A 12,500-nucleotide genomic window follows, 5' to 3' on the forward strand; every position below is an offset into this window, starting at 1 on the left:
AAACGTGAATGAAGAGAAGATGGAAGAGGGGTGACTTTGAGAAAAACGAAGACGAGGAAGAGGAGGAAGGAAATTACAAGAGGAAGAGGAACTAAGAAGAGGAAAGATGGCCAAAGTAGCTGAGATGGCGTCTGAGGTGAGATAGATAGATAGACAGATAGATAGATAGACAAATAGATAGATAGACATAGGTAGGTAGGTGAATGGATGGATGGAGATAGATAGATAGATAGATGTATGGATGGATAAACTCATAATAGATGGATAGATAGAAAGATAGATGAATGGATGTATAGACTCATAATAGATGGAGAGATAGATAGATGAATGGATGGGTGTGGATGGATAGATGGAGATAGATAGATAAATGAATGGATGGATGATAGATGGATAGATAGATAGACTGACTGATTGATGGATGGGTGTGTGGATAGATAGATAGGTAGATAGATAGAGATAGATAGATGAATGGAGAGAGAGAGAGAGTTAATACACATATGGGTAGATAAAGTGATAGATTATGAAGAGTAGATAGATAAACAGGAATATAGATAGATAGATAGGTAGGTATATAGAGGTAGACTGATAGATAGATAGATAGATAGACCTTTGAGGGGATAGATGCTAGTGTTGTCATACTCTATTTCCGGATCATGTTCCGGCTCTCACCCCCTCACGACTCTCTCTCTCTCTCTCTCTCTCTTTCTGTCTGTCTCTGTCTCTCTCTCTCTCTCTTTGTATCTGGCTATCTTCCTCATCTCTCTTCCCTCCCTCTTCTCTCTCTCTCTCTCTCTCTCTCCTGTCAAATTTCTCACATAACTTCTCTCCCCTCCTTCATTGCTCTCTCCCTCTTCCCTCTCCCTCCCATCCATATTTTCTCTCCTCTCTCCCTTTCCTCCCTCCTCCCTCTCCCTCCATACATCTCACCTGTCCAATCTTTCCTCCACATGTCTCCCTTCCTTCATTTCTCTCTCCCCTTCCCTCCCTTCCTCCCTCCTTTATTCCTCCCTCTTCACCTTTACTTTTTATTCAGGTCGCTTCTCCCTTCCTTTCCTCCTTCTTTCCTTCCTTCCCCTTTTCCTTCCCTCCTTCCTCCTTCCTCCATCCATCTTATTTCTCCCTCTGTGCACATCTAATCTTTCTTCCATACCTCCTTTCCAGTCATTCCCTTCTCCCTCTCTCCTTCCTTCCCTCACTTCCTTCCTTCCATTCCTCCCTCCTTCCCTCCCTCCGTACAGTGATCTATTTAGTCTTTCCTCCCGCTTCCTCTCCCCTTACCCATCTCTCTCTCTTCCCTCTCTTCCTCCCTCTTCTAATATACTATAGCAGTAACCGTGTGTGTGTGTGTGTGTGTGTTTTGGGCAGCCGAAACTACACATTCAAATCGCACCAAAATTGGCACAAAAATCGCAAAAAATTCGCTGATGTGAAAAAACTTGGTCCCATCATGATTGAAAAACTTTTACTACATTTAATGAGCGATCACATTTTGACCCAATAACGACGCTCCCGAAGCCCGGCATAGGATCTCCGTAGAATTTTTTGCCCACAGGTACAACTAAAATAAACTGGGTTCCATTCCCGGAGCTGCAAATAACACGATCAGTTGGTTGGCTGCAAAAAAATCCAAGTGACAGCTTTACCCTAGAACAGCACATAAACGCGAAAGCCCTCCGCAGGAGCAAGTGCGAGGGGCCCGATGGTCCCACGAGCACTTGTGGTATCCCATGCCCATTCTCTCATCGGTAATGGAAGCTCTCGAATAACTTTTTCTAAGCAACTTATTTTATCTAGTACACTCACTGTCCTATTTATTTGATCTATTACACTTACTATCCTATTTATTTGATCTATTACACTTACTATCCTATTTATTTGATCTATTACACTTACTATCCTATCCTGAGTTACCTAGACTCATCGCTAATCGTCACTGCATAAACAATGTACAAAAGGACATTCACCACCCTAACCTAAAAATAAATCACTATGGAAGAGGTGCTAAGGAGCCTCTTTCATCGGCGAGAATATAGGGCCTGTGCCTCAGTGCCAGAGACAAGACAAATACCATGCAGCATAACTCAGTCTGCTGGGGAGGAGAGGCTGCCAAACAGCCAGTGTTTGGCAAGTGTTTGAGGCAGCACTTGAGTGTTTGGGTTATTGTTGGGGTGGAACACTTTTCGTCTGATCCCTCACAGTGGACCTGCCTAGTATGGTTGCACCTGACTAGTATAGCTCCGCTGATCACTGGGATGCACAAGCTTCTTCGCCACGCCAAGGCAGTGTTCCGTAGAAGAAGGTGCACCCAACCCACACCCCATCTCTTTGACAAGAGGTGGAGTTTGAGTTGGGTACACCCCCCACCCCACAGGGAGGGGTGGGGGAATTTAACCACACCTCATAAGAGGTGTGGCTGTAGACACCTCCACCCCATAAGGAAGTGGAGTGTCTACCGTCTGTCCCTACCCCATGAAGAGGCAGGGACTAGACGACCCCCACCCCATCAAGAGGTGGAGGGTCTATGCCCTCCACCTCTTTAAAGGGTGGAGGGTCTGTGCCCTCCACCTCTTTAAAGGGTGGAGGGTCTATGCCGTCCACCTCTTTAAAGGGTGGAGGGTCTATGCCCTCCACCTCTTCAAAGGGTGGAGGGTCTATGCCGTCCACCTCTTCAAAGGGTGGAGGGTCTATGCCGTCCACCTCTTCAAAGGGTGGAGGGTCTATGCCGTCCACCTCTTCAAAGGGTGGAGGGCTTCAACCCTTCACCTCTTTAAAGGGTGGAGGGCGTAGACCCCTCACCCCATAAAGGGGTGGAGGGGGACAACAACCCCTCACCCCATGAAGAGGTGGAGAGCCCTGTAGGTGTCCTGAGGGGGACTGGACACCCATTCAGCCCACCTATTCACTGTGGGAAGGGGATGTGGAGGGACATGCAACGGGAGGCGTGGTGATCTCTTCAATGGGAGCTGCGTGGCCCCTCGATGATGACCTGCCCCGATACCCCATCCCCGGGCACTGGGGGGGTGGAGGGGGCAGAGGGGGCGGCGGAGGGGGATGAAGATCTCACTCTACGTGTTTTACGTCGGCCTTTGGCCAATTTTGCCCTTACACTGGGTGCTGCGATATATTCTTTTTGTGTCCCGGTAGACGGTTCAAAATTTGGGGTGACATTAACTTCTGGTGATGCGGAAGAGGAAGTTGAGTTGGTGGGGGAGCCTCTTGATGAACATGGGAGACGGAATGTAGCGGGTGAGAGGGGTGGGGAAGGAGAGGAGGAGGAGAAAGTGAAGGTGGGGAGGGGGGAAAGTGTCGTGCGAGGAAAGTAAAAGGAAGAAGAATAGAAAGAGGAGGAGGAAGAAGAGGAGGGAGAGGAGAAGGGTGAAGGACAGGATGAAGAGGAGGAGGGTGAGGGATAGCAGGATGAAGAGGAGCGTGACATATAGTAGCCGAGATGGAAGGGTGGGGAAGGCGAAGATGAGGAAGAGAATGTATAAACTGGGGAGGGACAGGGGGAGCTGTTGGGAGAAAGGGGCCATGCTGCCCTGCGAATCCGACGTTAGGGCCTGGCAGGTTTTGTCGTCTTTGGGGGTTCGGGGGAGGGGGGTGGGGTAGGTGAACTTTGAGGACGGCCTTGTGTTGGGGCGCCACGGAATGATCTTTTGAACTTGGGCTTCTTGAACAGCTCCTTCCCACCCCACTCATCGGTTCCCCACCACCCGCGTGGCCGGGCTGGGGGTGGTGAGGGTGTAGTTGGGGGTGTTTTTGTATGTCTGGGTGATAGGGGTTTTTCCTTATGTTGGGGTGATAGGGGTGTGTTCGTATGTTGGGGTGATAGGGGCGTGTTCGTATGTTGGGGTGATAGGGGTGTGTTCGTATGTTGGGGTGATAGGGGCGTTTCTATATGTTGGGGTGATAGGTGTGTGGGTGTTTGTTGGGGTGATAGGGGTGTGGGTGTTTGTTGGGGTGATAGGGGTGTGGGTGTTCGTTGGGGTGATAGGGGTGTGGGTGTTCGTTGGGGTGATTGGGGTGAGTCCTTATGTAGGGGTGCGTGTGTTCGTGCAGCCCTCTTGATGCACCACGCAGCTGTCATGAGGGTCGTCGTGCGGGCCAGACACATTAAGAACAGCATGTACGGAGCTACCCCGGCGGCCATCTTGGACCACCCCTCCCCCTCCAACAGGCATGTGAGGTGAGTAGCCAGGACGTGGGGGAAGTTTGACCCCATTAGCACATCGCAGGGGTCCACCGCCCCCCGCCCCATCACCCTGGCCCACCACCCCATCACCCTGGCCCACCACCCCATCTGCTCCCTCCTCATGGCCGCCGCCCCACGCAAGTACCCGATCCAGACTCGGATCATCCCCTCCCACCCCACCACCGCCGCCAGTACCCCCACCACCATCACCAGCCCCCACCCCAGCCCCTGCACGCGCCGCACCCTCTCCCTCACCTCCCCCACCAACTCCCGCCACCCCGCCTCCACCACCGCCTCCTGCACGCGCCGCACCCACTCCGTCACCTCCCCCACGCTACTCCTCGCCCACTCCCCCACCCCGCTCCTCACCTTCCTCTCCCCACTCCTCACCTCCCCCACCCCGCTCCTCACCTCCCCATCCCCACTCCTCACCTCCCCCACCCCGCTCCTCACCTCCCCATCCCCGCTCCTCACCTCCCCATCCCCGCTCCTCACCTCCCTCTCCCCACTCCTCGCCTACTCCTCCACCCCGCTCCTCACCTCCTCCACGCCACTCCTCGCACACTCCACGCCACTCCTCGCTACGCTCAACGCATTGTTCAGCGCCATTTTGTAAGTTTTTTAAAGATTCCTTGAGTCTTGGGTAATATTTTGTGAAGTTTAAGACTCTCGAAGATAATATGGTGATTGCTATGGGTATATAGTGGATTTTGAAGGGAAGGGGGATGGTGTGTTGATGTGATGCGGTGTGATGTTGATGTGTGATGTGATGTTGTTGTGGTATGTTGTTATGTGATGTGATGTAGTATGATGTGTGTGTGATGTGATGTATATGTGTGTATGTGTGTGTGTGAGATATGACGTGAAGCGCTGTGTGTGTGTGTGTGTGTGTGTGTGTGTGTGTGTGTAGATGAAAGAGAAAGACACAGGCTCTACACCTTGAATTCTGAGCTATAAGGAGATTAACCCTACAGTACGATGCTAGTCACGAAGAAGTGCTGTGGAAACGAGGAAGGGCAGTAGTGTTGTTGTATAGGCTGGAACAGGGCTATAATCTCTCTCTCTCTCTCTCTCTCTCCATATATCTTCAGTTTCTCTATCTTTTTATCCATCTATCTATCTAGCTATCTGTCTGTCTATCTATCTCCTTGTTAATCTTTTACCATCTCTCTTCCTTCATAACTCTGCCTTGCTTTTGTCTATCTATCTATCTATCTATATCCTCAGTTTCTCTATCTCTTTATCCATCTATCTATCTATCTGTCTATCTATCCATCTACTTATTAATCTGCTATCTTTCTTCCATCATAACTCCACCTTGCTTCTCCCTGTACATAATTATATATCTAGACATTTCTCCCTCCTACTCTCCCCTCACCCGTCTCTTCCTTCTCTCCTCCTCCCTCCTTTCCTCCCACCCGTCTCTTCTCTCCCTCCCTCCTTTCCTCCCACCCGTCTCTCTCTTCTCTCCCCCCCTCCTTTCCTCCTCCATACAAAATTATTAACGTTATTGATGAGTTGCTTTGCGGGTCTGAGCTCCGTACACTGATCTATTTAGTCTTTCCTCCCTCCTCCTCTCCCCTCCCTCCCTTCCTCCCTCTTCCTCTCCCCTCCCTCCCTCCTTTCCTCCCTCCCTCCCTCTCCCATACACCTGCTGACCCACATACCCAGGTCAATGTCACTCTCTTACTCAACCTCGCCTCAAGGATGACCTCAAGGAAGACCAAGAAACCCTTCACTGTGGCGTGTGTGTGTGTGTCTTAACCCTCTAAGCGGATGACACTTGGACCCTTCTTAACACACTCCAAGATGCGACTTAATAATTACCATAGTTCTGGATTTTGGTAAAGTTAGGATTAAAAATAAACATCGAGACAGGAATCAGAGGAGAAAGGTGGATTAATTATTATTGTTGTTATTATTATTATTATCATTATTACTACTACTACTACTGCTACTACTACTACTACTATTACTACTACTATTATTATTATTATTATTATTATTATTATTATTATTATAACTTGTTACCACTACTACTGCAGTAGCTACTACTACAACTACAACTACTACTACTACTATTATTATTATTATTATTACAGCTACTACTACTACCACTACTACTACAACTACTACTACTGCTACTACTACTACTACTATTATTATTATTATTGTGTGTGTGTGTGTGTGTGTGTGTGTGAGAGAGAGAGAGAGAGAGAGAGAGAGACGTAGTAGATAGTCAATTAAGATAGAGAGAATTACTTGAGGGTCTCTCTCTCTCTCTCTCTCTCTCTCTCTCTCTCTCTCTCTCTCTCACACACACACACACACACACACACACACACACACACACACACACACACACACACACCGGGCATTCCTAGGTCTTCCCATAATTGCCACACATCAACTCTAACCCCCCTATTTCCTCTCCTTGTCAGTCTCTACTCACCTCCATCCATCCACCAAACCACCCGCCCCTCAGTCAACCCCAATCCTTCCCTCTCCCCGTGATCTCAATTCCAAGATGAATCGCAAATTGAAAAGTGCCAAGAAATCATTGTGGGCAACCGTCTGCATTCCTCTCTCTCTCTCTCTCTCTCTCTCTCTCTCTCTCTCAAAATCCCCTTAGAGAGAGAGGGAGAGAGAGAGGGGGGGTAGAGAGAGAGAGAGAGAGAGAGATGCTAGATTCACTTGCATATGAGATTTAAAGAATTGGTGTTTGCTAACGTTGCTAGAGTTTGGTGTCGTTTTTTTTTGTTTTCTGGGCCTGTTGTGGTTGGTTTCGGGTGTGGTAGGGATGGGTCGGGGTGTGGTGGTAGCTGTGGTGGAGGGTGGTAGTTGTGGTAGCCGGGGAAGTCCCTGAAATGGTGGTAGTTGTGGTGGTGGTGGTGGTGGTGGTGGTAAGTCGCTTGTGTGTTCAGTTCACCTCGTCCTTCTCCACTCAAAGCACATACAATCTCTTTCTCTCCCTTCCTCCCTCTCTCTCCCTCTCTCTCACTTTCTCTCATGCAAGGTAGAGCCCCAGAAGAGAGAAACTAAAGAGAGGAGGACGGGGAAGAGAGCTGGAAAAGAGAGAGAGAGCAAGAAATATAAACACAGTGAGAATATTCGCTTTATAATACTTTCTCACTTTCTCTCACTTTCTCTAGAGCCCCGAAAAGAGAGAAATTAAAGAGAGGAGGACGGGGAAGAGAGCCAGAAAGAGAGAGAAGAGAGAAATCAACGCATAGTGAGAACAGTCGCTCTCTAATACTTTCTCACTTTCTCTAGAGCCCCGAAAAGAGAGAAATTAAAGAAAGGAGGACGGGGAAGAGAGCTAGGAAAGAGAGAGAAGAGAGAATCGAGACAAGGAGACGAAATAGTGGAAATATGCGTCACTAAAATCATTCTCTCTCATCCCATTCTCTTTTCGTACGCAAAAATCTTACGAACGAAACAGTGAGGCTTCGAAATAAGTGCTTCGTGAGAGAGAGTGAAGCATTCTGAAGCGAGGAGGTGAGAGGGTGATTCAAGGTCAGTGGAATAAATCGCTTAGAGAGAGGCGTCTGGGGGCTGCCTTTTGGGATAAGGTGTTGTTTAATTGAGGTGACAGAGAGAGAGAGAGAGAGAGAGAGAGAGAGAGAGAGAGAGAGAGAGAGGCCTTATAGAATCTCAGGTTGATAATCATAGCCTTAAAAAAAAAATAATCCAAAATCCATTCTCCGTACTTTTCCAGCTTGAGTAAAAATATTTCACATCGCCGTCACTCTCCCCCTCCATCCCACCAAATTTCCCTCCAGTTCTCCTCCCCTCGCCAATGCAACCCGTAATTATGCAAGTTTCAAATCCATTTCTTTGGCATGGGGTAATCTGGATCCAAAATGGCGGACTAGGGTGGGAAGTTGGCCATTTTTAGTATGTGTTTTGTGGACAACTTTAATTTTGGGTCTGTATTGATTTTGTGGTGGTGGTGGTGGTTGTGGTAGTAGTGGTGGTGGTGGTGGTGGTAGTAGTGGTGGTGGTGGTGGTTGTGGTGGTGGTGGTGGTTGTGGTAGTAGTGGTGGTGGTGGTGGTGGTAGTAGTGGTGGTGATGGTTGTGGTGGTGGTGATGATGATGGGCAGCTTTTGTTTATAATTATTATTATTATTATTATTAATTATTATTATTATTATTATTATTATTATTATTATCATCATCATCATCATCATCATCATCATCATCATCTTTATTATTTGCATATTATTATTATTATTATTATTATTATTACTTTTTTCTTTAGTGAGAGAGAGAGAGAGAGAGAGAGAGAGAGAGAAGGGGGAGGGATGAAGAATGATTAGGGAGGGGAGGGGGGAGGAAAAAGCCTGATGAAGGGGAGAGAGAGGGTGGAGGGAAGGGAGGAAATGAAAGGAGGGAAAGAGAAGAGGTAGGGGAAGGAAGGAGGGAGGAAAAGAGAGAGAGAGAGGGGGGGAAGGAGGGGGAGGGGGAGAGGAGAGAAGTTTATAGATGGAGGGAGGGAAGGGGGAGGGAGAGAATGAAGGAGGGAGAGGAGAGAGAAGTGTGTGGGTGGAGAGAGGGAAGTAAAAGGAAGGGAGGGAGGGGAGAGGAGAGGGAGGAAAGGGCTATTATGGAAGGGAATCAATGGAGGAGGGAGGAAAAGAAGGGAGGGAGGGAGGAAAGAAGAAAGGGAGGGAGGGAGGAAGGAAAGAAGAAAGGGAGGGAGGGAGGAAGGAAAGAAGAAAGGGAGGGAGGGAGGAAGGAAAGAAGAAAGGGAGGGAGGGAGGAAGGAAAGAAGAAAGGGAGGGAGGGAGGAAGGAAAGAAGAAAGGGAGGGAGGGAGGAAGGAAAGAAGAAAGGGAGGGAGGGAGGAAGGAAAGAAGAAAGGGAGGGAGGGAGGAAGGAAAGAAGAAAGGGAGGGAGGAAAGAAGAAACAGAGGGAGGGAGGATGAGAAGAATGGAGGGAGGGAGGAAGGAAGAAAGAGAGGGAGGATGAGAAGAAGAAAAGGAGGGAGGGAGGAAGGAAAGAAGAAAGGGAGGGAGGAAAAGAAGGGAGGGGTTGCATGTCGGGGAGGTTGGAGGGAGGAAGGAAATAAGGAAGGAAGACAGGGAGAGAGGAAGGAAGGAAGGAAGACAGGGAGAGAGGAAGGAAGGAAGGAAGACAGGGAGAGAGGAAGGAAGGAAGGAAGGCAGGGAGAGAGGAAGGAAGGAAGGAAGACAGGGAGAGAGGAAGGAAGGAAGGAAGACAGGGAGAGAGGAAGGAAGGAAGGAAGACAGGGAGAGAGGAAGGAAGGAAGGAAGACAGGGAGAGAGGAAGGAAGGAAGGAAGACAGGGAGAGAGAAAGGAAGGAAGGAAGGCAGGGAGTGAGAAAGGAAGGAAGGAGGGTAGGGAAGAAGGAAGGAAATTAAGAATGACAAAGAAAGACAGGAGGAAAAACTAAAGAGCGAAAGAGAGAGAGAGAGAGAGAGAGAGCAAACTCAGATATGCTGCTTAATAATACAGTAGTTACATTGAGCTCTCTCTCTCTCTCTCTCTCTCATGTATTATTATTATTATTATTATTATTATTATTATTACTACTACTACTACTACCACCATCATCATCAATCCACATCTCACACGCCTGACACATGGGAGAGTGACAGCCAAAAATCATGCCATACCCAAGCTGGCCAAGTACGAAGAGGTGTTGGCAGGGAGAGTGTGTAGCATGAAACCCCGCGGACCGCAGGCTAAATCAATCATCATCAGGGGTTAGGGGAGGGTGAGGGACGGGGTAGATGAGAGCCCAGTCTATTTACGGGTAGATTTGGGAGTAGATGAATTCAAGGTAGGTTAGGTAGGGGGGATTTTCCTCCGTCCCTGGCCGTACTGAAGCCATATGAAAGAGAGAGAGAGAGAGAGAGAGAGAGAGAGAGAGAGAGAGAGAGAGAGAGAGGGAGGGAGGGAGGGAGGGAGGAAGGGGTTGCGATACCTGGGTTGCTTTTCCCGTAGACTTTGTTGAGAGAGAGAGAGAGAGAGAGAGAGAGAGAGAGAGAGAGAGAAAAGAGGGTTGCGAAACCTGGGTTGCGTTTCCCGTAGACTTTGTTGAGAGCGAGCGAGCGAGAGAGAGAGAGAGAGAGAGAGAGAGGTAAAAGAAATAACTGTAGGGACATAGACAAATAGATAGACAGATAGATAGATAGAAGAGAGAGATAGACGAGAGAGAGAGAGTGGGGGGAGGTAGGCAGAGATGGATTGAAATATTAAATAGAATTGATAGATATATAGATAGATAAATTAAGAGACGTAATGATAGATAAATAGTAGATATATTGGCAGATAGATAGAAATGGGAGGGGAAGAGAGAAAACGAGAGGGAGAGAGAGAAATGAAGAGGAAGCAGTAAAGAGAGGAAGGAGAGAGAGAGAAAGAGAGAGAGAGAGAGAGAGAATACAAAAAGAAAGAATGAAAGGTAGATAGACAGAACAGTGAGAGAGAGAGAGAGAGAGAGAGAGAGAGAGAGAGAATTTTAAAGGGAAAAAATTCTCTCACTTGGAGAAAGAGAATATTGTGTTTGGACGTGTGTGTGTTTTGCTCCCTCTCTCTCTCTCTCTCTCTCTCTCTCTCTCTCTCTCTCTCTCTCTCTCTAATCATCATTTTCTCTAACCCTCTCATTATCTCCATCGATCTTGCTATTTCTACCGCCCTGACTTTCTCTCTCTCTCTCTCTCTCTGAAAAATCTTATATTTCTTATCAGTAAATATCTCAGAGTTTTATTTTGTGTGTGTGTGTGTGTGTGTGTGTGTGTGTGTGTGTGTGTGTGTGTGTGTGTGTATAGTGTTCATAGTCCGTTCCCTTAAGCCTAGTCCTTCACCTCTACATGTCACCACTTTGGCACTAACACCCACCGTAGATTTATATAGAGAGAGAGAGATTTGTACGTGTCCGACTCTGGGCAAAGGCTTCAGGGCCTATTTCTCGGGGGCAGTGACCTATCCCAATGCCCAGTAGTCCTCCTACACCTCCACATGGCACCACTTCGGCGCTAACACCCACCATCCATACTGAATACATGCTAGGGCTGTCTCATACAGGACTGGTGTATTGGTATTAGCGGGGGTATTTTTATGACATGTCGGCGGGTCTTCTGGTAGATCGGGAAAGTCTGCTTTTTAGGAAATTCAAATCCTTAATCTGTTCCCTGCCCCAGCCGGGATTCGAACATGGGTCCATTAAGACTGCAGGCCGCCTCTCTACCGATTCTGCCACCGCCAGCTACTTATCCGTTGTTTACAGTGTTGTTTACCGTTTGTTTACGTGTTGATATTGTTTACAGTGTTTACCATTTGTTTACCTATTGATATTGTTTACAATGTTGTTTACGTGTTGTTTACCAGTTTGTTTACCTGTTTACAGCGCGTGCACGGGTGGTTCCGGCTCCTGACAGAGACCCTTGGGAGACGTAAACACTTCGCTGTGTCCTTCCTCAGCGCCTCGCAGGACACCACCCCTAGTGAGTTGTTTACACCCTGTTTACATGATTTACACCCTCAGTACACCCTGTTTACGTGATTTACACCCTCAGTACACCCTGTTTACCTGATTTACACCCTCAGTACACCCTGTTTACGTGATTTACACCCTCAATACACCCTGTTTACATGATTTACACCCTCAGTACACCCTGTTTACGTGATTTACACCCTGTTTATGTGATTTACACCCTCAGTACACCCTGTTTACCTGATTTACACCCTCAGTACACCCTGTTTACCTGATTTACACCCTCAGTACACCCTGTTTACCTGATTTACACCCTCAGTACACCCTGTTTACCTGATTTACACCCTCAGTACACCCTGTTTACCTGATTTACACCCTCAGTACACCCTGTTTACCTGATTTACACCCTCTATACGCCCTGTTTACCTGATTTACACCCTCAATACACCCTGTTTACGTGATTTACACCCTCAGTACACCCTGTTTACCTGATTTACACCCTCAGTACACCCTGTTTACGTGATTTACACCCTCAGTATACCCTGTTTACGTGATTTACACCCTCAGTACACCCTGTTTACGTGATTTACACCCTCAGTACACCCTGTTTACATGATTTACACCCTCAGTACACCCTGTTTACCTGATTTACACCCTCAGTACACCCTGTTTACCTGATTTACACCCTCAGTACACCCTGTTTACCTGATTTACACCCTCAGTACACCCTGTTTACGTGATTTACACCCTCAGTACACCCTGTTTACCTGATTTACACCCTCAATACACCCTGTTTACGTGATTTACACCCTCAGTACACCCTGTTTACCTGATTTACACCCTCA

The 12,500-nt window shown here is 47.8% G+C and overlaps 1 protein-coding gene across 1 annotated transcript in view; it reads left to right on the plus strand.

Moving 5' to 3' along the window:
• LOC145407533 (uncharacterized) overlaps window positions 1-12,500 on the plus strand; it is a 100,580-nt gene that overhangs the window by 8,408 nt on the left and 79,672 nt on the right. The window contains exon 4 of the mRNA XM_080278457.1: window positions 11,569-11,669. Within this exon, the coding sequence (XP_080134583.1) occupies window positions 11,569-11,669 (101 nt within the window). The remainder of the gene's footprint in view (window positions 1-11,568; window positions 11,670-12,500) is intronic.

This window comes from Coenobita brevimanus, chromosome 73, assembly GCF_032717465.1.
Source record: "Coenobita brevimanus isolate Jiangsu-jjx chromosome 73, ASM3271746v2, whole genome shotgun sequence".
Taxonomy (NCBI): Eukaryota; Metazoa; Arthropoda; class Malacostraca; order Decapoda; family Coenobitidae; genus Coenobita; species Coenobita brevimanus.